Here is a 27009-nt window from a genome sequence, read left to right as displayed (position 1 = left end):
CAGCTCGGTAAAAGCCAACCTATCAAGCTCTGCTCTCAGGTCGGCATCAAGCTCTACTCTCAGATCGGCAACCAAAGCAGGAGTATGAGTTCGGCATTACCAAAGAGTTCGGCCTCAGCCTACAGCTCGGTAAAAGCCATCCAATCAAGCTCTGCTCTCAGGTCGGCATCAAGCTCTACTCTCAGATCGGCAACCAAAGCAGTTCGGTCTCAGTATTCGACCGAACAAGGAGTTAGTGGACCCATACAGGATGTCCAACACACCCACTACCACGTGGTGTCAACTCAGGCCACGATCGTAGGCCATGACCTACGCTACATCCACGATCTTAGGCCATGACCTACACGACATCCACGACTTGGGGTGGTGATGCAAGCCACGATCTTAGTTCAAGATATAAATAGAACTTAGATCTGATAGAAGAAGGTTAAGCTCTCTAGAGATAAAAGACCATATAGCAAATAGCAAGTTTGTATTTGTAAGCTGTAGAAAACAGATCAAGCAATACAACTCTGCCCCCTTTTCTTCCCGTGGACGTAGATTTACCTCAGTAAATCGAACCACGTAATTTCTTTGTGTCACAATCTTCATTCTCTACCAGCATTTATTAACGTCAGAAATTCGCGGATCCATCAGCAAACAAAGTGAAAATCTAATCTAAAAAGAAGAGAAGTATACACATGTTAGTAATTAGAGTCTGCATCTCGACCTCTCATCGTCTTCAGTAGTTCCAAATTGAGAAACATCCACACTCATACTGTTTTTTTAATATAATCATTATGTCCACTAAATATTGTCCACGTTTGTCATTTCGGCCTATCCATAAAATATTGTCCACTTTAGTTTTTTTTCCTTTTCGTAAGTAGACTTCACTTTCTATTAACTCATTACACTTGCATTATATTATAAAACTGATATTATGCATACACTCTATGTGAGACACTTGTCCACTTTCAAACCTCAACCGAAGCCAATAATGAACTAAATGGCAAATTCAAGAAACTAAACTTGTGAGTTCAAACGCTGTCATTAGCGGCTCACAGGGCAAAGGTGGTGCGAGAGTAGTTGATAGCAATGAATACAACGGAAAATGAAAGTGATCAGGGTTGGAGTGGTGCTTCGGCAGCTCCAAAGACCAAGTTTAATGGAATTTTTTGTCATGATGGATCGACAGTGAGATCGGTCAAACCACCGACACTATCTGGATTCGCCATTAAATTCTATTTATATGGTGTTATAAATTATAATATCAAATAGGACTATAACAGAACAATATAGAAGGACCAGGGAATCATTTCATAAAGCCTCATCGATAGCAAGAATTAAATGATCACATACCTAATTAATCTCAAGAAAACTTGATTGATTGATACTATAGTTAAATGATGATTGTGTAATTCATTGTCGTCGTTGACTAGGTCAAAATAACATACTACTACCACTACTACTTTGTTTTAGACATAGCAACTATAGTATAGCACATTATCTTGGAAGTTTATTTAGACCACTAGCTAGGAAAATTAGAACGAAAAAAAAGAGTAATTTTATTTTGTCATATTATGACTAATCATAAATATTTTATCTAATTCTATGAGAATGTGCACAAGATCATATAATGCAAATGTAATTAGTATATTACTTTTGAATTTAAATATATGTCTCAAAATAACAATGTGTTTTATATGTGTAGTGAAAAATTTAAACTCGACCTTTTTATTCTTGGTCTCAAAAGTTGGTAATTGGGATACATAGTCAACCTGATGTTACACAAATATACTTATATTGTAGTGACAAATAGGCAACAAAAAGATTATTGTAATGATATGGGGAAGCGAATGATTTCCATAACATGTGCAATGGGTGATTATTCATTCAAACTTCAAAGGTCATAAAAAGTGGTTGATTTTAAATAATCACTCCCCCTATCAAATCATGCTCCAAATAAGATTTGACCAAAGCTTGGTTTGATACATAAAAAAGGGTATTGTTCGATTAAATAGACAATGTCGATATTAATTCTAAGATTATATCAACATACAATACGTTTTGATTTATAAGACTTGGTCTTCCCTATCATACACTCACAAGAGATGCAATGTAACTTCCGAATTAATGCATTGGTGCAAATATTAAGAATCATTACTATCTTCGTCCCTTATTAAGTGAGTTGTTTTTTTTATAAAAAAAATAAGGAAGTAATGTTTAGTTAGGTAAGTAAAAAAGAATAAAGTATGAAAAGAAATAAAATTGAGAGAATATGAGACAAATTAAAATAAGAAAATTAATAATGTTAATTTCGCAAAAAAGTAAAATACTTATTCAATTATCATGAAGGGAATGGAGGGAGTAGTGTGTATGGAACTATCGTATGGTTTGCATAATTGAGATGGAAAATATTCTCTCCATTTTTTAGAAATAGCAACTATTTCCATTTTGGATCGCTTCCTTAAAAATAGAAACTTTAAAATATTTCTATTTTAGGACATGGACCTCATAATCCACTAACTCTACTTTCACTACTTTTTCTCCTAATTCATCTTTCTTACTTTACTTCTTTTTTTTCCTCTCTCTTATTTTACTAATTTTTTCCACTTATTTTAACAATTATGCATTAAAACTCCTGTCGTTTCAAATATTTAGTAATTAATATAGAGAGTTTGCACGTGACATAAAACATACACAGTAGGGGTCTACTCCATTCAAATCGAGTCTTTTCATTACTTTTTCCCCCAAATCCATCACATTGCTTATTTCCGTATAAAAAATTTAGGCACGTCTCAAGAAGTAGAAACATTTCTCTAAATTGGTTGATTAATAGTGGTTTGCATAATTGCCCACCAATTTTCTTGATTTTGCAAGCGCTAATCCATCTTTTTGTGATCAAATTTTCGTTAATCCATCTTTTCGTAAACTAAAGAAAATTGTTTATTTTGGTCTTTGCAAATATTCTTTAAGTTAATTAAAGGAGTTTCGTACGAACATTAAACATGTAAAATTAAAACCATCTAAAGCATGTCATATTGAAAAATTGGCCATTGGGTTTAGGCTTTTGGTGGAGCAATGTGTTTTAATAAGTTTAATATAAGTGTAGTAGAAGTAGAGATGTCGCTAGTTCAAGAACCGCCAATTTTGGTTTGAAATCCGATGTTAAATATGAACAACGTAACCAACTCGGGTTCTGATTTAAAAGGTGATATTTTAGTGTTTTTCGATAATCCCACCATTTTAATTCTTTGTTTTTTTTTTCAAATTTGCATCACTATCGACTATTAACTGCCAATTATTGTTCTACTAATATTTTTGGGTACATGACTACAATTTGAAAAATGGAACCATCGGTCGGATTGTTATCGTACTGACAATTCCGATTAACCCATGCATTGCAAAAAAAAAGGTTAACTAAATTAAATTCTTACTTATAATACAACTATATATATCTAAAATATCTTACATTAGCCGTAGAGAGTGATAGCGACATATATATCTAAAATATCTTACATTCGTAATACAGAATTACAAATTCAAATAAATTTAAAACGACGAAGCGACTCGCGACACTCGGCGCCGGCGCCGGTAATGCCCCACAGGCGGCGGTGTAAACATCGCGGCCCAAATCTCGGAGAAAGCCTCGACGATAACCCCATGGTAATTCCTTGAATTCAAGGAGAGAAAGCACTGCAGCAGCTGCTCCAAATCCTTCTTCTCGAACATCTGCTTCTCCACGATCATATCTACCATCGACCTCCTGAAATCCCCCAGCGGATCCTCCGATTTCTTCACGACCGCGAAGCTCTCCTTCACTTTCCCATCCACCGTGCACGGAATCAGCTTCTTCAGCATCGACAGCCTCGCCGGCGCCGGCGAATTCCCCTCCGCCGCCGTTCGATTCGACGATCGCGTTGGTCTCCGGCTCCGGCGACGGGAATTTCTAGGGTTTGCGGCGTGCGATTTCTCTCCGATCGGATGCAGATCGGAGGAGGATCGCGGAGATGAGGAGACTAGGGTTTCGGTTTCCTCGGTGCTGAACCAGCCGCTGTCGGCGGAGGAAGTGCTGAGGCGGAGGCGGAGGCGGCTGGGGATGTATCGTTGCTTCTTCTTCTTCGAGCGGCGGCGGATCTTCTCCGGCGGTGGTGGCGCGGGGATTTCGACGACGACGTGCCATTTTTCTTCGTTTTGGCAATTGAATTGCGGCGGGTGGTTGGCGGGGTGAGGTTGGGGGAATTCGGAGGGGTGTGAGAGTGAAGGGGTGGGATCTGTTGGGAGATGGGAAGGATGTTTGGAGCGGCAGGATTGCAGAGTGGTGGCGATGGCTCTGCAAATTCTGAGCTTCAAACGCTTCGCCATTGCTGTTTTAAGCTGCTGTAGAATGCAGTGTAATAGGCTTTATATATACATGAGGGAGAGGGAATTGAATGTCTCTCTCTTTTCATCTACTCTGTTTTCTACTTTTATCTTATTGGTTGGGATAAATACACCATACATACAATATGTTTCACCAATATTTTAAATAAGTACAAAAAATTTTAAGTTAGCAATATTATACAAAAAGTTTGATTGATATTTCAAATTAGTACATCTGTCAAATAATAACTTTTTCTTATTTTTCATCCTTCACTCCACTCCAAATTATTTCTTAGTACTATTTTTTCATCGTATTTGCATGATACTCCTGGAAATAAAAATCGTGATGAACACCTAAAATGAATAATCCCTGCATTAGTGAAATAAAAATCATGATAAACACCAAGAATGAAATTCCATTTTTATTAGAATAATGATTAAAAAGAATAATATTTGAAGAATGATGGAACACCATTGCTGCTGGTCTAAGTTGAACAGCAATGAAGATGGATTTTTTTGCCACATCCTGCCCCGTTGTTGTTGTGTGCATTTCTTCTTTTTTGTCTTGTTGCTTTGGTTTGCCTTGTTGTAGAGTCTCACTGTCGATTTTTTCATTGTTTCAAATATTTAGTATTGAACTGAAGCAGATGCAGCGTAGCATTACACTCCTCTATTCAGAATGAATTGTTGGCCCCAATGCTTTCTGATCTAAAAAAATCCCATCATTTTTTTCTTTGCTTGTTTCTTGTTTCTGATACCGTCGTCTCCATTGCTTCTCATCTTTCTTTGAAAATAAGTTCTCATTGGATTTGATAAATATAAAAATAAGAATTTATGGGATGCCAAACATGAGAAAAGTGGTCTGCTTAATACTCATTAACGGTGTTAGTATTATTTGACGGAATGTACTAATTTAAAACACTAATCAAACTTTTTGTATAATATATGCTAACTTAAAACCTTTTGTACTAATTTATAACGTTGATGAAACATTTTATATGCATGGTGTAATTACCCCTATTTGGTCACATTTTCTAATGTCTTGACAAACACTGTAACTCGTTGAATTAACAACTAGGTTCATGGACATGTGTCGGTCACCCATTGGCTGGCGGATTTGCATGCATACAAGGAATTGAACGTGCTCAGGGTGGGTCGTGCTTAGAGCAACCACTAAGCAAGCTGATATTGGTGCTTCGATAATCTAAAAATACGAAGGAATGAGAGATTGTTTCTTTCATCATTTCATATTTACAAGCGTAGAAACAATGTAAACACTATGTATACATTAAAATGATAAAACTTTATTATATAAACATGTAGAACAATTTCTTAATGTATACTTATGACTAAAAGTCATAACTTATCTTATGACTAAAAGTCATAGCTTATCTTATATCTTGTTCTATTGTCTTTTACTCAAAAGTTGAACTCATGATAATATATCTTGGTTCCTTTCCACAATATCAAGATTACATTGTTTTTATATCCTTTATAGTTTATATTACATAGAGAATTAAAGAAAGAGTAAATTTAGGGGGAAAGGATCTTCCAAAAAAATATTGTTCTTATATCCTTTATAGTTTATATTACATAGAGAATTAAAGAAAGAGTAAATTTAGGGGGAAAGGATCTTCCAAAAATTTAATCATTAGTATTGCAAACACGTAGAAGAATTCTTTCTACTTATATTATATTATATATATATTCATTAAAACATAGAGAATGAAACAAAGAGTTGGTAGATTGAGGAGAAAAGAATCTTCGCCGTATGTATGATGGTTTTGACAAATGTAGACAAGAATTTAAGCTTCCGTGCTTCTATTTCCATATAATCAATTTTGTATTATGTGATGTAATATAAAAATGAACCATTCAGCATCGTAAAAGAGTAAAAGACCTTATAAGAGGACAGGTTCATCCGAACTTACATAAATGAAATATGATGATCATTACTAAATCGATAAACAATAAGAAAAATACTTTCTATGTCCTTAAAAAAATAGACAACTTTTGAAACGGCACATGTTTAATGCACAATTGGTAAAGTAAGACAAAGATAGAAAGAAAAAGTTATTGAAGTATTGTTAGTAGAGAAAGAAACTCATCTCATTAGAGAGACAAAAGTTTTTAAAAATAGAATTGGTCTATATATTTCACTACTATTCAAATTTCAGCATACTCTGATTGCACGTTGGTATTGATTAGTCTGAAAATATGATGTGAAAGTTGTGAACTATTGAATGAACATTGTAGATATGTGTACTTACACACTTATCTTTATAATTTTTCAAATTCAAACTACAAAATCACTTCAAGTTTAAACTTGGGACTATAATTTAAGGATAACCCTAAAAACTACGCGATAACATGCACGCTCGTATTTGGCTAACTAGGGAGCGGAACTCATGTGCAAACGTTCGTACGGTCTAGACAGATCCAATATTATCATTTTTATATGTTAGCATGGTGCATCCGTTCGCACGGATTTTGTTCATTACAAGTTGTCCATGGGCCACATTTTGCCTGTCTCCAATATTTAAAATTGTTGATAAGTCAATTTTATGTATGTCCCAACAACAATACAAGTAGTACTATTTATAAATTCTTCAATTTGGTTTTGGAACCATGTTGTTTTTGTACCTTTTCACTATATTGGTAAAGAGTTAATGTATGCATATAGATTTACTCTCCTTTTTGTTGGTTATTATAAGTGCTAACCACATAGAATCTTTCGATTTGAAATCTTGCTCAAACAGTTCAATCTGGAATTACCCTATTCACTACGTAATAAAATAAGTTAAGCTAAACATAATTTCGAACTAATCAAAATTTAGCCAAACTTCTTATATAGTCTTTTCTTTTGCTCTCTCTCAAGCATTAATCTATGTAAGATTTTTAGTTCTTATCTCAAGAATGAATCTATGTTAGATTTTTAGTTTTCTGGACTTTACATGAATATGATATTGAAAAAAATATATATGCTTGAAAGTACATATTGTGTATGTTCTGATAATTACAAGAAACTGAGTATCTTCATGTTTAGTATTCAAATTAGTTGCAAGTAAATAATGTAAAATGGTTTAAGTTACTAACAACTAACTAACCTAACACAGTCAACTGATATATTGATGAAATCTAAATTAAGAGTAACTTCTAACTCATGCATTGTTGAGGAGATAAGGCTATTGCATTTTATATGTTGGCGCAGAAATGCTCCAAAAGATGAGTTGCAGGTAGACAAGACAAAGAACATCACTATCCACAGCAAGCATTTGAATTCTCACATTTTCCTACAACAGAATCGATTATCGATCTCCATCATATTCAGCGAAATGCCTCAAATTCTATCCCGGCATTCTTCTCCATCTCATTCAAATAGCAAGTATAAGCAGAGCACACAGATAGAAAGGAAAAATCGAGACACCTAATTGCGTACAAAGGTATACTATAATTGTGTTTGTTTAGAGTCCTAGTTTTGTCAAGAAAATTCTTATAAATGGATATGAATTCATGAATTACTCATATACAACATCATTTGAAATGGTTGAGTAACTAACAACTAATTAAACTAATCCATGATCATATCAATCCAGAAGCTGTAAACAGTCGAAACTGATCCATACAGATACAAAAAGAAAGATCAAGAGAGCTTCAATAAAGTAGCTAGAGCTTTTGGTATTTGTATATGGTTTTCATTCTCCATCAGCATAGCAAGACATTTCACAAAACATACTAGCATCCTTCTGAAATCTTGCTCAAAAACACATTTTCCAGTAACAGAATCCATTATCGATCTCCATTCTATTCCGCCAAATGCCTCAAATATTCCCGTATACGCCGCCTATACATGAAAATAGTACCAAGTACAAGCACAGCACATCTCACCATTTGACATAGTCGGAATTCAATCCCTTCTGTCAAACAAATCAAGCTGTAAGTAGCCAAACTACCAACTTGCTCTTCAAACATGTAGCTTACACTAAACTATGAAACAAACGAACAAGAACCATAATACGATACAGTCTAACCTGAAGCAAAGAGGAACATACCATTTGACCACAAACGGAAGTCATATACTGCATCAGCATATTGTATAAGCGTCTGTACACAAGGATTAGAAGGAAAGCAAATGCATTAGAAAAAAAACAGTTTCTTTGTAGTCATACATTATCGAACTTTGCAGATAATGTGCTTTTAAATTTTCATAAATGCATGCCTGCATTTCAGTATATTTTTTAACAGTTGTATGTATACTATTTTGGCAGTCGTGCACTGATTATATACTGGCATAGATCATAAATTGTAAATGCGCGTAACAACGAGTTAGAGAAGCAAAATAAGCTCACAGAGACGAACTTGCATAAACAAACGGTAATTTGTCAATCAAAATATCCGGCATTCTTCTCACGCTCTGGAGCAGATCTACGTCTTTCTGCAAAATAAATTGAAACAAAGAACGTAGTTAACTTTTGCCAATTTGTCTTTAAATAGCAAGAATGAAGCAGATCAAAGTTGACTTCATGGAGGCCCCAAACCAATAGATATATACATATAACTTGAGTCACAGGGAATGATACAACAGTTTAGAAACTAGAATTCTAGAATTTGTATGAATGAGAGAAAACCAAGGCACATCCTCACACATCGCATACAATTCAACTCAGTGCAGTTTCATATACAAGAAAGAAAACTGTTGGATAGAAGTAGCTCTTGCTAAAGTAAAAGTGACAGCAACACAAGACAATGAAACTTACAAATGCATGTAAAATGGCAATGATTCTTCAATTAGCAGATAATCAGATCAGTAGCACTATAACAGTTAGCTTTGGATATATCCATCTTGAAGAAACATGTCATATTGTGAACAATTGTCTTGTATGAGAGACTAAACAGAAGCACTGAAATAATTAAATGAACGTGCCATGAAGAAGCAAAACCACCCGACCTTATGTTCACGATTAAATTGCAGGATCTCTCCAAGGACCTCAGCAACTTGTCTTCCTGGCTGAATCAGTACAGGTGAATGGGGAACAAGATTATAAACCTGGGATTCACACTCAGAACACTTGAACTTTCGGAAATCATCCATGAGTATTGAAAATCGAAGAACGCAGGTGCCTGCAAAAGGGCAAATATCTTATGTTTATAATAAGTCCGTAAGTAGGTTTTCTTGTGGATGAAATGATGGCATTTAAGCAAAACAATAAACCAATTGGAAAGTAAGAAGCACACGTTGTGCAAAACAGAGTCTCACAACAGCATGTTTCAACTAGCTCAATCTTGTATGATCTATCATTATACTCCATGCTGATTCAGGATTGACAGCAATTTGGCCAAGAAACACATAAAACCTAATTCATTTCCTCTCACATTCAACTCAACTGCTAAACCCTAAAATTTAAAATTCCAATTTCACATTGTGCAAAACAGAGTCTGAGAAAAGTAATCACAACAGCATGCTTCAAGTAGCTCAATTTATCTATCATTCCTCTCCATCTTGTTCTTAATTGACAGAAAATTGACGAAAAACAAAAAAAAAACTAATTCATTGCCTCCCACACTCAACTCAACTGCTAAACCCTAAAATTTAAAATTCCAATTTCTTCAATTCAAGTAAGTTAGAAGCAGAAAAAAAGGAAGGAGGAAAGAGAAACGAAGAGAGAGAGAGAGAGAGAGAGAGAGAGGGAGAGACTTGCCGCAAAGCCAATGGCCACAGTTAGTCCGGCAAGGAAAGTGGAAGTCATTAAAGCAGAGGTCGCAGCGCGAATGTTCCGGCGGCTTATCCTTGGTATATCTCAAATTCTTGCGGTTTCTGAACCAACCCAGCATCGTCGTTTCTTCTCTTCCGTTTCAACAATTTCTCAGGCTGTTAAAGTTGTGTATATTTCACATTTATTGATCATGCTTTTTTCAGCATATACGAATCGATGATCATCTATCTATCCTGCCATGGCAGAACGAATTCAGCCTTTCTATTGATGTTACGAAAATATCCCTCAGCATTTCCGCAAACACCGTTTATGTACGAAAATACCCTTACCATAGTTTGTTACTATCCATGTCTTCTATTCAAGAGGTGTCAATGGTCAACTTACATCAATATTAATTTTAATAGAATAATTATAAAAGAACAACATTCCACTATGAAAAGAAAAAAAAACAAAAATACTTAAAGATAAAGAACCTTTAAATATACATCTTTTCAATTGATTGTAAAATTCATGGTCCTAATTTTAGGGATAAACTAATAACTTTTATAAAAAATTGATTTTAAAATAAATTGGCTCTTGTAAAATAAAGTGCGAAACCAAAATATCGGCCTAGAACCGCCAAAATCAGTAAAACCTTCGATTCAAAACTGAAACCGGACTTGCAGTTCCAAAACTATGGGCACGTCTTTATACAATAGTACTCCCTCCGTCCCCTAATAGGAGTCGCTTTTTGACCGGGCACGAGTTTTAAGAAATGTAGAGAAAAGTTGATTGAAAAAGGTAGTGAAATGTGAGACCCACATTTTTATATTGATTTTATAATAAAATGTTAGTGGAGTGAGTTAGTGGAATGTGAGGCCTACTACCATTTATGGTAAAAATGAAGAGCGACTCTTAATGGGGGACGACCCAAAATGGAATTTAGCGACTCTTATTCGGGGAAGGAGGAAGTATTTTTTATTGCTCTATTTGCTACATATATGGATTGAAATTACACATTTTTAGGGGCAAAGTTCAAAAGTTGTATTGCCTGTAAAGAGGCTCCTCTTTATGGTATGGAAATCTCACTATCAAACATAAATAATGGGAAAAAGTTATCTTGAGAGTAAAATAGAGGAAGTTTCGTTTTTAGCTTCTGTGCTTCATTTAATTCTATGTTCTCCACTTCAGGAAATAAAGGTTGTCTCATTTATCTACCAACTTACAGTATGTTGTGATATTTTTCAAGAAAGTGGAATTCCTCAATGCTTGGTTATTCAAATGGTGTTTCATCATCTACTCTTATTTTGATTAATTTTCATATTCTACTTGTGTCTTTTACTAATTCACATGATTTAATCCTAATAAGGAAAAAAATGTTAACATACTTTTGATTTTTATAGGGGAATTATTTGGCATGGCTCTTTTTATCACAACAACAATAACATCACAAATATGAGACCATCCGCGTTACAAAACGATAATACGTGAGAGAAACGCTAAATTACAGCAAAATTATTAGTTAAATTACAAGTATAGTGGTAAATGGTTATGATTATTATGAACTACTACTACTACTACAAAAATTCAAATTAATTGCAATTATAAAGTGTGAAATGGTTAACTTACAACCAACTAAACTATCCCATGATCATATCCAACTAAATTCAAATTAATTGCAATTCATGCATCATAGAGAAGATAAGTCTATTGCATTTGATATATTGATGAACTCAATTAAGAAAAGCTCCAAATGATGAGTTGCTGTTGGACAAGAAAGACAGAAAATCACTCTATCCACAGCAAGCATTTGAATGTTCACAAAAAACACATTTTCCTGCAACAGAATCCATTGTCGATCTCCATTCTATTCAGCCAAATGCATCGAATTCTATCCCCATATATGTCGCCTAAACATCCAAATCAAACCAAGTACAACAATAGCACATCTCAGCGTTTGACACAGTCGGAATGCCATCCCTTCTGTTAAAAAATTAAGTTGTAAGTAGCCAAACAACAAACTTGCTCTTTCAACATGTAGCTTACATTAAACTATACAAGACTAAAATAAAGTTGAAACGAAGAACCATAATACGATGCAGTCTAAACTGAAACAAAGAGGAACATACCATTTGGCCACAAGCGGAAGTCAGTTATTATGTTGACAAATTGCTTCAGCACCTGCAAACAAGGGTTAGAAGGTAAGCAAAAGGATCAAAGCACATTTTCTTTGTAGTGATACTGGAACACGTTAGAGTGGCGAAACGCTATCAAAATTTGCAGATTTTTTTCTTTTGAATCTCACAAATGCATGCCCTCGTTTCAGTGACCAGTATTTTAAACTGCTATTGTATGCATACTGTTTTGGCACTCGTGCACCAACACTGATAAACTGACATAGATCATGAATTGTAAATGTGCATAACAATGAGTTTAGAGAAGCAAAATAGAATTGAACTTACAAAACTAAACCATAATAGACAAACTAGAGCTTTTGTCACACCCTCGATCAGATCTCCATATTTCTGCAGAATAAATTGAAACACAGAAATTAGTTTAGCTGTAGCTAAAAAATGTCTTGAAATAGCAGGAAAGAGGCAGATCAAAGAGTGAAGAATTATCTCGTCTTCTCAATTCTCCATTTCATAGAAACGAAGGAGTTCTAAGAGTGAAGCATATGTCTGTAAAATCAGCATAAACCAATATATACTAAGCAAAAGTAGTTGAAATCATAATAGCTTCAGCAAAAGAACACACCATGAAGATGCGAAATACAATCGAGTCTTCACGATTTTTCTTCCTCTCTCTGAGGAGCTCATTGAGCTCACCAAATTGTCTTCTATGCTGAATGAATACAAGTGAATGGGGAACAAAATTATATATCAATGGTTGAAATCATTATAGCTTAAGCAAAAGAACATGCCATGAAGAAGCGAAACCATCAGACCTCGTCTTCAGTATTAAATTGCTCGATCTCCCCGAGGATCTCACTAGCTTCTTCTTCTCTTCCTGGCTGAACCAGTGCAGGTAAAAGGGGAACAAGTTTATATATCAAGGATTCACAGACAGGGCACTTGCAAAGGTGGTAGTAATTCACAACGGATCTCAAAATCCCAAGAAGGCATCCACCTGCAAAAGCGCAAAGATCTCATGTAATCCCATTTCTTGAAGATGAAATCATGACATATAAATCAATTGCAAAGGAAAACATGAGAAGTGCAAAACAGAGTCTCACTAAAGCTGTCACAACATCATGCTTTTTCAAGTTTTCCTGACTAAACATATCCAATTGAACAATATGTATATCATTTCCTCCCACATTCAACTGCTTAACTTTTTATAGACAAAGGCAACAACCAAAAAAACCAAAACCCTAAAATTTGAAATAACAACTTGTTGATTTAAAGTTGAAATTGAAAGCAGAAAGAGGGAAAGAAAGGAATGCAGAGAGAGAAACTAGCCGCAAAACCAGTGGCCGCAGTTAGTCCGGCATGGAACGTGGAATTCATTGAAGCAAATGGGGCAGCAGTCATCTTCCGGCGGCAAATCCTTGCTGGTAACTCCGCTCTCATTCTTGCCTTTTCTGAACCAACTCAACATCGTCGCCTCTTCCGTTTGATCAATTTCTTAAGCTGTTGAGTTGATTACATTTGTCGATTGTAATTTCCCATTTATTGATCACGGTGCTCTTCTCAGTGTATACGTGCAGCAGTCTCACCGCCATGACAGAAAGAGATGAATATTTATGTGGATGTACGAAAATACCCCTACGCATTTCCACATCACTGTTTCCGTACGAAAATACCCCCTCTTTGTCTCATTCGAATGAGCTGAAATCACTCGTTTCCGTGCGAAAATATCCCCTCTATATTCTATTTGTTAATTACTTGTTCGTCCCTTAATAATTATTACTCTTTTCTATTTAGATTCGTCCCATAATAATTATCCTGCTTTATTTTTCATAAGTCTCACATTCTACTAATTCATTTCACTCACATTTTATTATAAAATCAATATAAAAAAGTGGGTCTCACGTTCTACTAAAATGCAATCCGTCTATATATAAAATGCAAATTAAACAATCAATATTTAAAACTCAATTTCTCCAATCTCTGCAACGATGTCATCAATTTCTTCTCTTCCTAGCTGAATCAGTACAGATGAATGGGGAACATAATTATATAGTATCGAGGATCCAGACATCACATTAACATAAAACTCAATTCAATTCAGTTTGACATGGAAGAAATAAAACAGTTGGAAAGAAAGAGAACCCGACATAAGTAAACTATATAACAGTTAGCAGTGAGCTATTCCATTCAATTTCGATACCATCCCTTATGAAGAAACATGTCAAGCCAACCCAATATTTTTAACAGTTATCTTGTTAATCCTCCATTCTATAGAAACAAAGATGTACGAGGAAGGGAATGAAACAAGAAATGACACCAAATATTTACCAAATATTTTCTTTTATGAGAGACTAAACAAAAGCACTTAAAATAATTATAGGTTTAACATAAGAAGTAACACAGCCTGACCTCGTTTTCACGATTATATTGCTCCATCTTTGCAGTGATCTTATCAACTTCTTGTCTTCCTGCCAGAATCTGTACAGGTGAATGGGGAGCAAGATTATGTATCGAGGATCCACACATCACATTAACATAGTACATGATACGATTATATCTTCCGAAATATCTCTCATATCTCTATTATTATGGAAGAAATATCTCTCATATCTCTATTATTATATTATCATATTTTTTCCATATCTTTATTATCTTGTTCACCAAGTTAGGTTATTCATAGGAGTATTATAAATATGACGTATTGTTATTCTCATTATTCAATCAACGAAATCATAATTATTGTCTTTTATCTTTATTTAGTTTTTCAGTTTAGAATTTCCGATTGTCGACAGAGCATAGTTTCTCTGCGACTTTCTTTATCTTTTTTCACTTGATAAGGGTCTTTCCCTTATCAATTGGTGCTTTCATTCGGTTCTCATCCTCCGAATTACCTCCATCATGTCATCCACCTATGCTGCCTATTACCATCACCAATTCGACTACCGTTAGCCGCAATTCGCCCACCACCCATCGCAGCCCATATATCAGTCACCACACCATCCGATTGGATCATTAGATCTGCAACAATCCTATCCACAGGATAGACACTTCCACCCACAATATCATCCCTACCAGGCCCGACAGCCCACTTGGGTGCGCACGCAGCAGAGTTCTTCAACCTATGATCAGTCGCCGCCTCACAGCCCGTACCTCGCCTATGGTGAAGCGACATACCAGGGTTCTGACCCCAATAATCCTGACCTCATGGCTCGATCGTTCTCCCCTGCCCAACTAGCCGCCGTAAACGATTACAACGAGAAGTTACGTGTGTATAGATTGGACCAAGCCGCTCTGCTCGCCCATGTGACCGCTTGGTTTGTGGAGAACACTGATGATGAAAATATAATTGAGGAGAACATTGATAACACTTCCACGATGGATGTTCCCAAAGACCTTTACGATGTTCCCAACAACATCACCGATGTTGCCATCAACACTGCTGTCGGGGTAGATGTGAGCGATGAAATTGAACAGAGTGAAGGATCTCAAGACAAGGAACGTGAGATGTTGAGGGAAAACAAGGTACTCCCGAGATCTGCTCTGCAAGTGCTTCCCCAGAACTCTGCAAGCCCTCCAACGGCGTCCATGGTCCCGGCGGTACTGCCACTGCCAGAAAGCCAACAGCTAAACCAAACTGCTACTCACCAGGGTGGTGCGTTTCGAGGCAAGACTCGATGAACACGAAAGGTGTTTGTCACTGAGGCCCGAACCTGACCCCCCGGATTGGCAGCAGCCATACCGGCCTTACAACTAGGGCGCGCACGCAGACCCGCCCAACGGACTGCCGCAGATCCGTCATAATATATGCATTCATGCTAAGGTGCTTATGCAAGATCAGATATGGAATGATCAAACGAAATTCGAAGATATATTTGATGTTGATTATTTTATTATGTACTAGACAACGATGACAAGTGGATATTATAATTGGATAGAGCAATCTTTTGCATTTGATCAAGGAGGAGATACGCAACGCTCTTCGTTGCTTATTGGTTCCCACATTGAGGACAATGGTGGATTTCAACCGTGGGGGAGTTGATACGATTATATCTTCCGAAATATCTCTCATATCTCTATTATTATATTATCATATTTTTTCCATATCTTTATTATCTTGTTCACCAAGTTAGGTTATTCATAGGAGTATTATAAATATGACCTATTGTTATTCTCATTATTCAATCAACGAAATCATAATTATTGTCTTTTATCTTTATTTAGTTTTTCCGTTTAGAATTTCCGATTGTCGACAGAGCATAGTTTCTCTGCGACTTTCTTTATCTTTTTTCACTTGATAAGGGTCTTTCCCTTATCAGTACAACACAATTCAATTCAGTTTAATATGGAAGAAAGAAAAGAGACACTGACATAAGACAAGTAAACTTACAAGAAATGAGGGAAGCATATACCAATATTTACTTGTATGAGGGACTAAGCAAAAAAGCATTTTAAATAAGTAAAGCTTCGACAAAAGAACATGCCATGAAGAATTAAGCAAAACCACCCGACCTTGTTATCATGATTATATTGTTCGATTTCTCTGAGGATCTCACCAACTTCTTCTTCTCTTCCTGGCTGAATCAGTGGAGGTGAATGGGGAGCAAGATTATATATCCAGGATTGACACATAGGACACTTGCACAGTTGGACCATGAATCTCGATAGTCGAAGAAGGCAGATCAACTAGGAAATGGTAGAGGCCCTTCTCAAGTGCTCCCTTGAGCATGATTTCCTTAGTGCACATGTCCTTAACAAAACAAAAAGTTGGATGAAATTCAAAGAAAACTGAATTATCCTTAGCAAACTGTGATACACTAAAAAGATTTTTGATAATGTTAGGAACATGGAGAAGATTCTTAAGATGAATCTTTCTAGAAAAAGTAGAGGAATGAGAACTAACCACATATTCACCAATATTTGCAATAGGAACATACTGACCATTACCAAGAACCAAGCTTTTACCTCCTGTATATTCTGAGCTTATGTTCAGATTTCCAAGATCATTGGAGATATGATGAGTAGCTCTAGAATCCGGATACCAACTGGAGGAAGCAGCAGAATCATATCCAAACACATAGGGATTTGCTGCTGAGAAGTTGGTTGTAGGAGATCTTGGCACTGACCGGACAATGTGAGCAGGAGGATTGTAGTAGTTTTGCTGCTGCTGGGGTTGATTTGCTCTTAATTGCACTTGAGGGGAGTGTAGTTTTGCTCAAATCTGTGCCAACACTTAGCAGCTAAGTGCCCTGGTTTCTCACACAGTTGGCATATGATTTTATTGCCTCCCTTTCCAAATCCTCTGCCACCTCTACCTGCTCTTTGATTCCTATATCCACCTCTTCCTCCACCTGTGTCAAACTTGTTGATGTAGGATTGTAGATCTTTCTTTGGCCCTGACTGTTGCTGCACCAAGTGGAGTGAGGGTTGAGATCACTCAGTGCTGGAAGAGTTTGCTCTTGTTGTCTCCATTCTGGACTCAAAGCTGAGAAGAAATGAGGATACATCACCAATCGCCCAAGGTTCAGATCTGGAGGTGACAGCGCATACAACTGGATCATATTCCTAACCCAAGCCTCCAAGAATGTGTAGAATATGCTCTCCATCAGAGACCCTGCAACCAACTGAACTGAGAAGGTCAAAATAGTTCCTCATTTTACCAAGATATTCACTCATTGAGAGTGCTTCCTTTCTGAGACTTTACATCTGCTGCCGGTATTGCATAACTTTTGCAGTTGAACGGCTAGCAAAGTTGGTCTCTAGTGCTCCCCATATGTCCTTTGCGGATCTGAGACCAACAACAAGAGAGAGAGCTCCCTCAGACAATGAAGAGAGCAGCCATCCTGCAACTCTCCTGTCTTGCCTCTGCCAAGCAATGAATGCTGGATTAATCACCAGAGATCCTGCAGCTGGATCAGCAATCATTTGTGGTGGTGGGCTCTAGTGAGAAATGACTCAAGCCAGTATCCATACACATCAATATCTACTTGTTGCTGCCAAATCAAGAAATTCCCATCAGTTAACTTCACTGAAATGGGATCCAAGCCACTTAGCTCAAGTGGTTGAGGAGGGAGGCAAGGATACCGCGCCATCCCAGAGGTCACGAGTTCGACCCCTGGGAGGCGCATCTTGGGGATTAATTTCCCCTGGGGGGTTCTTGAGTCCTGGCCTGGACCCAGGCGCTAGGGGAGATAGGTTAACGACGTCTCCTTGATTGGGTTGATATGTTAATTGGTCTGGACCCGTGCTTGGGGAAAGGTTGGTTGACTCGTTCCTTCCCATCCTGACAACGAAGCGCAGTTCGGTGGTTAGACGCTTCACCTCCGACCATTAGGCCGGGGGTCCGAGTCACTTCGGGGGTAGATGGGGAACCATCGTCGATCCTCCTTTAAAAAAAAACTTCACTGAAATGGGAGGAAGTTGAGAGAAAAAAGGCAATGCTGATAAGGGAATAGAAGCGGCATTGGAATCGTTTGATTCTGCCATTTTGAAGATAAAAGAAAAGGATCAGAGGGAATAGAAGCGGCATGGCATATAGTGAACAATTCTGTTATTTATTCTCCATTCTGTAGAAGCAAACAAGTACTAGGAGGGGAATGACACAAGAAGTGAAGGAAACATATGTCTGTAAAGGCAGCATATACTGATATACCAATATTTACTTGTATGAGAGACTATAAAAAAGCACTTGAAATAACTATAGCTTCAGCAAAAGAATATGCCATGAAGAAGTAAAACCAGCCGACCTCGTGAACACGATTAAATTGCTCGATCTCTCCGAGGATTTCATCAATTTCTTCTCTTCCTGGCTGAATCAGTACAGGTGAGTGGGGAACAAGATTATATACCCAGGATTGACACACAGGGCATATGAACAGATTGAAATTTGCATTGAATCTCGAAAGTCGAAGAAGGCAGCTGCCTGCAAAAGCACAAAGATCTCATGTAATCCCATTTCTTGAGAATGTAATCATGACATTTAAGCAATATAAGAAGCACAAATTGTGTAAAAGCAATTGTGTTCATTTCCTCCCACATTCAACAACCAAAACCCTAAAATTTAAAATTCCAATTTCTTCAATTCAAGTTGAAGCAGAAATAGAAAGAGTCAAAAGAAAGAAACGCAGAGAGAGAGACTTGCCGCAAAACCAATGGCCACAGTTAGTCCGGCATGGAACGTGGAAATCATCAAAGCAAATGGGGCAGCAGTCATCTTCCGGCGGCCTATCCTTCCTATATCCTCCGCCGCCATTTCTGCCTTCTTCTAACCAACTCAACATCGTCGTCTCTTCCATTTGATCAATTTCTCCGGCTGTTAAGTTATGTATATTTCCCATTTGTGTTCATGCTATGCTTCTGTATATACGTACTGTCATATCACGTGAGCATGAGAGAGCGGGATTAATCTATTTGCGGATTTACGAAACTACCCCTAATCATTTCCGCAGCACCTCGTTTCCGTACCAAAAATACCCCTACTATATTTTCTTGTTCATTTGTTCAGCTTGTAGAGCTGATGTTATCGTCATTGTCCGCACTGTTTCTGTCTTCCGACGCCGATAGCATATTATTCACTGCGTTCGTTCTCGTGAATTTATATCTGAATTGGATATTAAATATGCCTTTAGGGTAGAGATGTTGTGGTTGCTTTTTAGTCAAAGAATTAACTTAGCACTGATGATGTGTGCTTTGTTTCTTGTTTGTGTATAATCAAGTGAAATTGAGTATTGTTGCCTTTTCTAGATCTTGCCATTTAAGTATGTTTGCTATAAGTCTCAATTTATAAACAGAAATGTACAACTTTTAACGTGAATTAAAGATTGAGAGAATTTTCCTCAAATCATATTGAACCATGGTATCATAAATAAGAAAACCCAAAATTACAAAGTTGTATGTTTCCAAAAACTCTTCCTGGAACATGTTGCAGCCTCTGATTTCCTCAGTGATTTTCAAGTCTAATTTACCTGCTAGGATTGCTTTTCCTTATCCTTTATATTCAAATTCCGTAAACCCTGCAAAATAAAATCGCACATTGTGATAACGTATTCATGGATGAACATCAAAAACTTGTTTGGTATACAAAATAAAATCACTCAGAGATGCATAATAGAAGCAAATAACTTTGACATATACAGCATCTTGAAGCATATTCTATTTTGTTTCTATGTTTTTGTGTCGAACTTTCGCAAGAACCACAAGCAAACCCAGTATTTTTCTACAGAAGAGAAAGGAAAGCTTGCAACCCAGTATTTTTCTACATACCTAGCTGAAAAACATTTGTATAAATCAATCATTAGCAATCCAGAAACAGGGTACAATACTGACCAGGGTAAGGAATTATGTCTCTACCTAAGGCTCTAACTTATCTTTTTCTATCTTCTGCCATTCTTTTTTCCATCACATAATAACCTAACAGATCATCTATACATAGAACATGCATATTTACCTGTTGGTTACGGTCATAGTTTAAAGTGAATGAAAACATTCATCTTTTCAGAAGACATAACTGGTTTTTTGAAAACTAGCTTAAGAATTGTAGTTAGGCAGCTTAATCTAAGTAGCCAAGGCTGTGAGCAACTCCAAAGTTCAGGAGTCAAAGTCATGTGCAAATTACCTACTGTACTCAGGATAATATACATTCCCCCAAGACCAAATTGTGAAACACTAGCAGTTATGACAAGTATAAAGCATTCTGGTAAAGTTCATTGATTCATTGTCACCGCAAAATTAGCAGGATCCGAACTAAAGTAAACCAAGGGTGTCCCTAACTATATAACAATTGTATCAAGTAGTAGAAGTTTAGATATTTTTAGCTAAAAGACATTCACCAATTCAGGATATGTTCCTTACTGCTCAAGGAAGATCTTGGGGTTAGATGACTGTCATATGCAATTACATGTTTTAAAGTTGGACAATTTCTAAATATTTTTCAAAAATAAGCACAATCTGACCAAGGTGGTATGGTGTCTCAGTCTAACTAACTCATTGTCAGAGTTCAAAAACACCAAAAGATCCAATCCAACAAGAGCAAATAAGTAATGTGTGATCATAAACTACTTCAAAGCAATGAACTGACCAAAGACAGCGAAGAATATCGTGGAGGCGGGGAGAGATCCAGGTAGCGAGCTGACATCCTAGCAATCTCCGAAATAGCATCCTCCATAACTTCAGGCACCTCACTCGTCAAATCCTCATAGGCAGCCACAAAGGCTTCCTGCCAAAAACCTGCCAGTTTCATCCTCAGGCTGTTGGTATACACATCCCACATGTGCCTCACCATTTTCTCCCTCTCCTCCATATCCTAATCAAAACATTGCAAAACGCATTCAATGCTCAATCCCTCAACCTCTAAAACAACCTCTAAAAGTATTAATTATCTAAAATCACAGCTCAATCACACTGTATTAATTCTCCAAAACCCTAAATTTCAAACTAAGTGGATAGATTGCTACTCATTGGATAAACTAAAATTGAACTCATAGATTTTATTAATGTTAGATTGCATAGGGATAAAGAAGTTACGAAAATCGCATTCAATGCTCCACCCCTCCACCACCAGAACAACCTCTACAACATATTACTAATCCTCTACAATCACAGCTCGATCACACTGTCAAAACTCTCCAAAACCCTAAATTTCAAACTAAGTGGATTGATTGCTACTCATTGGATAAACAAAAATTAAACTCATAGAATTTATTAATGTTTGATTGCACAGGGATAGAGAAGTTACGAGAACGTCTAGATCATCGGCGGAGGGTGAATGGTAGTCCAGTGTGAAGCTGTCATCGAGATCTCCGGCGGACCAGCGGAGGGAGACGGTGCCGGTGAGCATGGACCAGAATGCGAGCAACAAAATCACGGCGAGCGCCCAAAACTTGTAGCGGCCGCGGCCGAAGATGGAGGAAAAATCCGAAGAAGCAGCATCCTTCCTAGACGACGATAGGGAAGATACGGATGAAGAATGAGTGGGCGTGGATACGGGTAGGGCGTCATCGTCTCTCATAACTAATTAAACCAAATGCAGAAAAAGTAATTGAAGAATTCAGATAAAAATGGAAGCAGCATCGATCTCAGTCATGAAAGGAAAACGGCCGCTGCCGGCGGAGCTCTGCCTCTGCAATAGATTTTCTTTTTTTCCTTTTCCTTTTTTTGGCGATTTTATTTTATTAATTAATAGGAGTTATATTAATATTATTACTACCGTATGATGGGATTCTGAATTCTAATTTAGCCCAATTATTAAAATTCGTAATTACTAGAATTGGAGTATTGCCATGTCTAATTGTCTATTGCTGTTATCTTTTGTTTAATTAATTTTTTCCTTTAAATTTCAATTAATAATAATATATCTTGATATGTCTCTATAATACCAATACTCTATATGTCACGACTATTCATCTCATCTCCATTTATGTGACTAATTGTATAGTGGATAAATTTTGATTGGACTTATGTCATACTCACTATTGTCTTATTTAAAGAATCTAACATCACTTAAATTTGATAAATTAGATTGAGATAATTTTAGTAAGTACTCCATCTGTTGAGTTCGGTATGGGTTTCGAGAAATAGGAGTATAAAAGAAAATGTGTGGAATTGCGTTGACCGTTAGTGCTTTTTTATGGAACTGTAAAAAAGGGACTATTTTGGCAACATTTTCATTTGTTATGGACCTATTTTCAAAAAACTCATATTTTAGACCAAACTCATATTTTGATCACAACGTTTAGGACAAAAAATGACCTTTACTCTTAATTGTATCATGTATTTGTACTAATTATACCATATGGTATGTTGAATACAATAAATTCAAACACGCTTTTTTACCATCCTGTCCTTGTGGCCTCAAAATCGAAAAGGTATAAATGTCAAAGTAAAAAAAAAATCAATACAAAATATATCAATTAAAGTACACAAACTATATACAAATATCAAAACATATTACCTCGATAGTTTTTCAATTTTTTTAAAATAAATAATTATGCAACGTGACGTGTTTTGACTTTTGAGTATAAGTCAAGAAGACGCAACATATATTTATATTGATTTTGTTTGAAAGTGGAGTATTATTTTAATTTCTTTTTCTTAGTTTAAGAAATTGAAATACGCTCAGATGAAATGATTCAGTGATTAAAATTGGTTGGATTATCACATTTTCTTCATGAAATAGCTTGAATTGGTATCAGTCACAGCAAAATTACATTAAATACAACTGATCAAATATTACTCTCATAATTATCCGAGACAATTTATGTCTCTAGCATGACCACTTGACGAAATTGGAAGGAAAGACGAGTAAATGGCCGATATTATGTATGATAACCGGTATTCTTGTGATCAGTTAAGCAAGCATTTCTTTTCATGGTTCATAATCTGATTTAAGTTCGGCTCCCTTTAGCAACGGGACGAACATAAACTCAACGGGATTCCCTTCTCTAGTTTGTCTGATTCGAGGGGAAAACGTGCGACGACACGAAATCAATTTCGTTCCATCTCAGAGGAATCGCCGCCGTATTCGCTGCTGGTGAACTCCTCCGACGCCATGACCATCTTCTTGAACTTCATCATATCCGCATTGTACGCGCGCGTGTCGTACGCATCTGAGCCCCCATTAGGGTTGAACGCGCCGCTCTGGCCAGGCTTGACCCCATCGTTCAGGTCATCGAGGGACGAGTCTCCCTCGAGGGCCCGCACAATCTGGCTCATCTTAGGGCGCTTTCGCGCCGAATGGCGTATGCTGGCCGCCGCGCATGCCGCCATGCGAGAGAGCTCGCTGTGGTCGAATCTACCCTCAAGCCCCGGATCCACCACTTCTTCGAAGTTTCCGTCTTCGAGTGCCTTGCTGAGAAGAGGCCGAGCCCAGTCTACTAAGCTATCTTCCATCATGTTGGTGAGATCGATGGGTCTCCGGCCCGTGATAATCTCCAACAACATTACCCCGAACGAGAAGACGTCGGATTTCTCCGACAGCTTCCCGCTCGAAGCATATTCCGGCGCTAGGTATCTGAAGTCATAAATATTTAATGTCATGATACTTATGTTTATAGGATTGTAAGAATCAGATAGCTCACCCAAAAGTTCCCATCACGCGTGTAGAGACATGAGTGTGGTTATCGGTAGTGAGTTTAGCCAAACCGAAATCAGCCACCTGCAAAAACCCACACCATCATGAATAGTACTTGCATAGAGAGGATATATACACGCCAAATTTCTCGATAAAAACATGAAATCTGATCACATTCTGGCCGGTCTCATAACTTCAGCGAATAGTCAATGAAATAATGAAATTTAAAGTTTCTCGCAAATACCACGCGACAAAGTTTTTAGCAAGATTGTATTTAATATGCCAACAGAGAAATCACGTGAATAATGACATATATTCATAAAGAAAACAACGTTATAGTAACTGTACGAATAAACACTTCTTCCAAATGATATTGAAAGTTGCGGGAAGGATTAGATTTGGACAAATTTCATGTTCTTTACGTGATTTTCCCACATATGTATATAGTATATGATGATGATGATGATTATGACGATGATGATGATAATGATAATGAGTACCATTGCTTCAAAGTTGTTGTCAATAAGAATGTTCGCAGCTTTGATATCACGATGGATGATCCGCGGGCTACCTACAATCACAATAATCAAAATACCAAGATCAGTGAACATATGTAGACAAGAAAAGATAAACCAAAGAGGAAGAAGAATCACACAATCTTCATGGAGATAAGCAAGCCCCTTAGCCATGCCAACTGCAAGACGAAGCCTTGTCCCCCAATCAAGCCCAGCTCCACCTTTATCTGCAACCACACATACACATATACATATATTGATATGATCAAAGATACAACATCAAAGTATAGATCGTGATCAATTAAGAACTGGAGTATCTTAAAATGAAAACTTGAGAAGTTGGCAGCAACAAGACATATCAGTTGGCGACAGAAACCCTATTAGCTGTCAATTGATATTAGTTGGCAGCATGAACTATATCTGTTGGATTGAAAGTCAGCAACTGACATATTTTATGTTGTCAATTGATAAGTTCTCAATTTAAGATAGTTCTCAATTGATCACAACTCTTAAAGTACATAATGAAGAAGTGGAGAAAATGCAAGAAAGAACCATGAAGATGAAACTCGAGCGTCTTATTAGCAACAAACTCGTAGACGAGGAGTTTGTTGCCATTAGCAACAGAGTATCCGACGAGAGAGACAAGGTGGCGGTGGTGGACGCGGCTGATGATCTCAACCTCCGCCTGGAATTCTCGTTCGCCCTGCCCGCTCCCGCTCTTGAGGCTCTTCACAGCGACAATCCTCCCATCCGGCAAAACACCCTTGTGAACAAGGCCGTAACCGCCTTGGCCCAACACGTTGACCTGAGAGAAGCCATTGGTGGCGTTGGCAAGCTCCTCGTAGCTAAACTGGTACATACCTCCCACGTTCTGCGACTGTATCGCACCATGTTGCCCTGAGTTATTATAACCCGAGTTGAATTCACCACTCGTGCCAGGGGCCCACCCGCCTCCCATGAAGCTTCCCGCGGGGTGGAGCTTCATGTTCGGATCCATAGGTTGTTGCTGCCCGCGCCACAGAGACGGATCTTGGTTGTAGTATTGGGCGTTTGGTACATAATCAGATTTCCTTTTTTTCTTCTTACACAAGAGGCAGAAGATGATAGAGAGGAGTACAATGATTACTCCTACTCCGGCTACAACTCCGATGACGACAACTCCATTAACATTCTGAGAGTCTTTGGAAGATGGCGGAAGAGTTTCGGTTGAACCGGCTGAGCGAGGTAGGGGGAGGTTGGGAGAGAGAGAGGGTATTTCTGGAGAGATAGGTTTTGAATGGGGGGAAGGGATTACGGGTGAGGAACCAGCGGCTCCTTGTGTAGGGAGAGTTTGGGCGGGAGTGGCTGGGGTTGGGTTTGATGGAAGAGACGGTGTTGGAGTAGTGGAGGATGCCGGCGAAGGAGGAGATTCTGATGATGGGGGAGATTCGGATTTTGCGGGGGAGGGAGGGGAAGGGGGAGGGGATGAAGAGGCGGGGGGCGGAGGGGAAGATGTTGGTGGTGATGGAGGCGGCGAGGTTGGAGGGGATTGGGTGGGAGGAGGAGGGGGAGGGGTGCTTGTTGGGGGTGAAGGTGGAGGCGGCGTTGATGTTGGAGGAGAGGGCGGGGGTGGAGTTGATGTTGGGGAGGGCGGAGGCGGTGTTGATGTGGGAGGAGAGGGCGGCGGCGTGGAATCTGATGGAGGCGTTGTTGCAGGAGGAGAGGGTGGAGAGTCCGTTGAAGATGAAGATGATGGGGGAGTAGCCTCCGATGACGATGAAGACGACGACATAATGCTATTTAATTAAGAAACTCCACCTTCATTGATCATTGCAAGATGATCACATACATGAATTCGTTGTGTTTCTGTAATAGCCAAAAACTAATGATTTTTTTCTTCAATCTTGATGGTGATCATGAAATTGAATGGAGTCCCTAGTTTCTTGGGATGATTGAATTTGATTGTGCTCTGTCTCTATCTCTCCTTTTGGTTTTTGGCTTCGGAAGATAGGTTGAACGTCTTCAAAGGCAAGACAGAGAAAATATGGCAAATTGAGTTAGTTGCTATCTTACAAGGGGTTGCCTCATTTGTTTGCCTTCCTATAAAACAGCCTTTATCTATCTTTTCTCTTTCATGATTGGAGGTAATTAGTTGCCTATTTTGTAGTTATCAAAATATATCACGACTTATCTAGTCAAAACTAGATAAGTGGATAACATAAAAATGTTCCCGCATATAACAAAAATAAAATCTCATGTAATTTGTTAGTTTGCCGAGTTTATTG

The 27009-nt window shown here is 37.7% G+C and overlaps 6 protein-coding genes across 13 annotated transcripts; all 6 read right to left on the bottom strand.

Moving 5' to 3' along the window:
* Window positions 1-3395: 3395 nt before the first annotated feature.
* LOC121763897 (transcription repressor OFP7-like) lies at window positions 3396-4450 on the bottom strand. The gene has a single exon (XM_042159993.1). The coding sequence runs from the start codon at window positions 4342-4344 to the stop codon at window positions 3532-3534; it is 813 nt and encodes a 270-aa protein (XP_042015927.1). The 5' UTR covers window positions 4345-4450; the 3' UTR covers window positions 3396-3531.
* A 3367-nt stretch (window positions 4451-7817) lies between these two features.
* LOC121765973 (E3 ubiquitin-protein ligase RNF170-like) lies at window positions 7818-10334 on the bottom strand. Of its 4 annotated transcripts, none has more exons than XR_006042876.1 (5): window positions 10041-10330; window positions 9290-9462; window positions 8701-8776; window positions 8373-8445; window positions 7818-8258 (listed from the first exon to the last, which is right to left on the bottom strand). XR_006042876.1 is itself a non-coding variant. In XM_042162278.1 (5 exons), exons 1-5 carry the CDS (start codon window positions 10171-10173, stop codon window positions 8226-8228), a joined length of 498 nt encoding a protein of 165 aa, XP_042018212.1. In that variant the 5' UTR covers window positions 10174-10334; the 3' UTR covers window positions 7818-8225. The 4 variants fall into 4 exon arrangements, 3 of the variants coding, with proteins under 3 accessions (XP_042018212.1, XP_042018213.1, XP_042018214.1); XM_042162278.1 differs by having other exon boundaries at window positions 8691-8776; window positions 10041-10334; XM_042162279.1 differs by having other exon boundaries at window positions 8394-8445; window positions 8691-8776; window positions 10041-10331.
* A 1393-nt stretch (window positions 10335-11727) lies between these two features.
* On the bottom strand, window positions 11728-16752 carry LOC121763584 (E3 ubiquitin-protein ligase RNF170-like). 3 transcript variants are annotated; one of them, XR_006042452.1, is made up of 7 exons: window positions 16676-16752; window positions 14576-14644; window positions 12982-13163; window positions 12792-12878; window positions 12497-12559; window positions 12164-12215; window positions 11728-12017 (listed from the first exon to the last, which is right to left on the bottom strand). XR_006042452.1 is itself a non-coding variant. In XM_042159635.1 (6 exons), exons 1-6 carry the CDS (start codon window positions 13604-13606, stop codon window positions 11926-11928), a joined length of 579 nt encoding a protein of 192 aa, XP_042015569.1. In that variant the 5' UTR covers window positions 13607-14404; the 3' UTR covers window positions 11728-11925. The 3 variants fall into 3 exon arrangements, 2 of the variants coding, with proteins under 2 accessions (XP_042015569.1, XP_042015568.1); XM_042159635.1 differs by lacking the exons at window positions 14576-14644; window positions 16676-16752 and adding an exon at window positions 13504-14404; XM_042159634.1 differs by lacking the exons at window positions 14576-14644; window positions 16676-16752 and adding an exon at window positions 13496-13863.
* A 20-nt stretch (window positions 16753-16772) lies between these two features.
* Window positions 16773-19482, bottom strand: LOC121763582. Of its 3 annotated transcripts, none has more exons than XR_006042450.1 (4): window positions 19305-19482; window positions 18910-19085; window positions 17067-17787; window positions 16774-16913 (listed from the first exon to the last, which is right to left on the bottom strand). XR_006042450.1 is itself a non-coding variant. In XM_042159633.1 (3 exons), exons 1-3 carry the CDS (start codon window positions 19456-19458, stop codon window positions 17404-17406), a joined length of 714 nt encoding a protein of 237 aa, XP_042015567.1. In that variant the 5' UTR covers window positions 19459-19482; the 3' UTR covers window positions 16773-17403. The 3 variants fall into 3 exon arrangements, 1 of the variants encoding a protein (XP_042015567.1); XR_006042451.1 differs by having other exon boundaries at window positions 17129-17787; XM_042159633.1 differs by having other exon boundaries at window positions 16773-17787.
* A 482-nt stretch (window positions 19483-19964) lies between these two features.
* LOC121763803 lies at window positions 19965-22310 on the bottom strand. The gene is made up of 3 exons (XM_042159890.1): window positions 21897-22310; window positions 21240-21464; window positions 19965-20175 (listed from the first exon to the last, which is right to left on the bottom strand). Exons 1-3 carry the CDS (start codon window positions 22167-22169, stop codon window positions 20131-20133), a joined length of 543 nt encoding a protein of 180 aa, XP_042015824.1. The 5' UTR covers window positions 22170-22310; the 3' UTR covers window positions 19965-20130.
* A 1197-nt stretch (window positions 22311-23507) lies between these two features.
* Window positions 23508-26516, bottom strand: LOC121764443 (proline-rich receptor-like protein kinase PERK5). The gene is made up of 5 exons (XM_042160457.1): window positions 25298-26516; window positions 24886-24972; window positions 24731-24801; window positions 24238-24314; window positions 23508-24170 (listed from the first exon to the last, which is right to left on the bottom strand). Exons 1-5 carry the CDS (start codon window positions 26514-26516, stop codon window positions 23645-23647), a joined length of 1980 nt encoding a protein of 659 aa, XP_042016391.1. The 3' UTR covers window positions 23508-23644.
* Between the last annotated feature and the right edge of the window lie 493 nt (window positions 26517-27009).

Source organism: Salvia splendens, chromosome 14, assembly GCF_004379255.2.
Source record: "Salvia splendens isolate huo1 chromosome 14, SspV2, whole genome shotgun sequence".
NCBI classification, from domain to species: Eukaryota; Viridiplantae; Streptophyta; class Magnoliopsida; order Lamiales; family Lamiaceae; genus Salvia; species Salvia splendens.
This window is presented reverse-complemented; position numbering and strand designations above follow the sequence as displayed.

Excerpts from the sequence above, each read along its gene's own strand:
- LOC121765973 (XM_042162278.1), bottom strand. The coding sequence starts at position 10,173 with ATGCTGGGTTGGTTCAGAAACCGCAAGAATTTGAGATATACCAAGGAT. Across the intron at positions 8,777-9,289 it reads AATTTAATCGTGAACATAAG|AAAGACGTAGATCTGCTCCA; the intron begins GTCGGGTGGTTT and ends TTTATTTTGCAG. Across the intron at positions 8,446-8,690 it reads GTTTATGCAAGTTCGTCTCT|ACGCTTATACAATATGCTGA; the intron begins GTGAGCTTATTT and ends CCTTGTGTACAG.
- LOC121763584 (XM_042159634.1), bottom strand. The coding sequence starts at position 13,634 with ATGTTGAGTTGGTTCAGAAAAGGCAAGAATGAGAGCGGAGTTACCAGC. Across the intron at positions 12,216-12,496 it reads GTCTATTATGGTTTAGTTTT|GTGCTGAAGCAATTTGTCAA; the intron begins GTAAGTTCAATT and ends CCTTGTTTGCAG. Across the intron at positions 12,018-12,163 it reads CTTCCGCTTGTGGCCAAATG|AAGGGATGGCATTCCGACTG; the intron begins GTATGTTCCTCT and ends ATTTTTTAACAG.
- LOC121763897 (XM_042159993.1), bottom strand. The coding sequence starts at position 4,344 with ATGGCGAAGCGTTTGAAGCTCAGAATTTGCAGAGCCATCGCCACCACT.
- LOC121763803 (XM_042159890.1), bottom strand. The coding sequence starts at position 22,169 with ATGAGAGACGATGACGCCCTACCCGTATCCACGCCCACTCATTCTTCA. Across the intron at positions 21,465-21,896 it reads CCGATGATCTAGACGTTCTC|GATATGGAGGAGAGGGAGAA; the intron begins GTAACTTCTCTA and ends TGTTTTGATTAG. Across the intron at positions 20,176-21,239 it reads GATATTCTTCGCTGTCTTTG|GGTTTACGGAATTTGAATAT; the intron begins GTCAGTTCATTG and ends TTTATTTTGCAG.
- LOC121763582 (XM_042159633.1), bottom strand. The coding sequence starts at position 19,458 with ATGGAAGAGACGACGATGTTGAGTTGGTTAGAAGAAGGCAGAAATGGC. Across the intron at positions 19,086-19,304 it reads CTGTGGCCATTGGTTTTGCG|GCAGCTGCCTTCTTCGACTT; the intron begins GCAAGTCTCTCT and ends GTGCTTTTGCAG. Across the intron at positions 17,788-18,909 it reads AATTTAATCGTGTTCACGAG|TTGGTTGCAGGGTCTCTGAT; the intron begins GTCGGCTGGTTT and ends TTCTCAGTTCAG.
- LOC121764443 (XM_042160457.1), bottom strand. The coding sequence starts at position 26,516 with ATGTCGTCGTCTTCATCGTCATCGGAGGCTACTCCCCCATCATCTTCA. Across the intron at positions 24,973-25,297 it reads GCTCGAGTTTCATCTTCATG|ATAAAGGTGGAGCTGGGCTT; the intron begins GTTCTTTCTTGC and ends GTGTGGTTGCAG. Across the intron at positions 24,315-24,730 it reads ACAACAACTTTGAAGCAATG|GTGGCTGATTTCGGTTTGGC; the intron begins GTACTCATTATC and ends GGGTTTTTGCAG.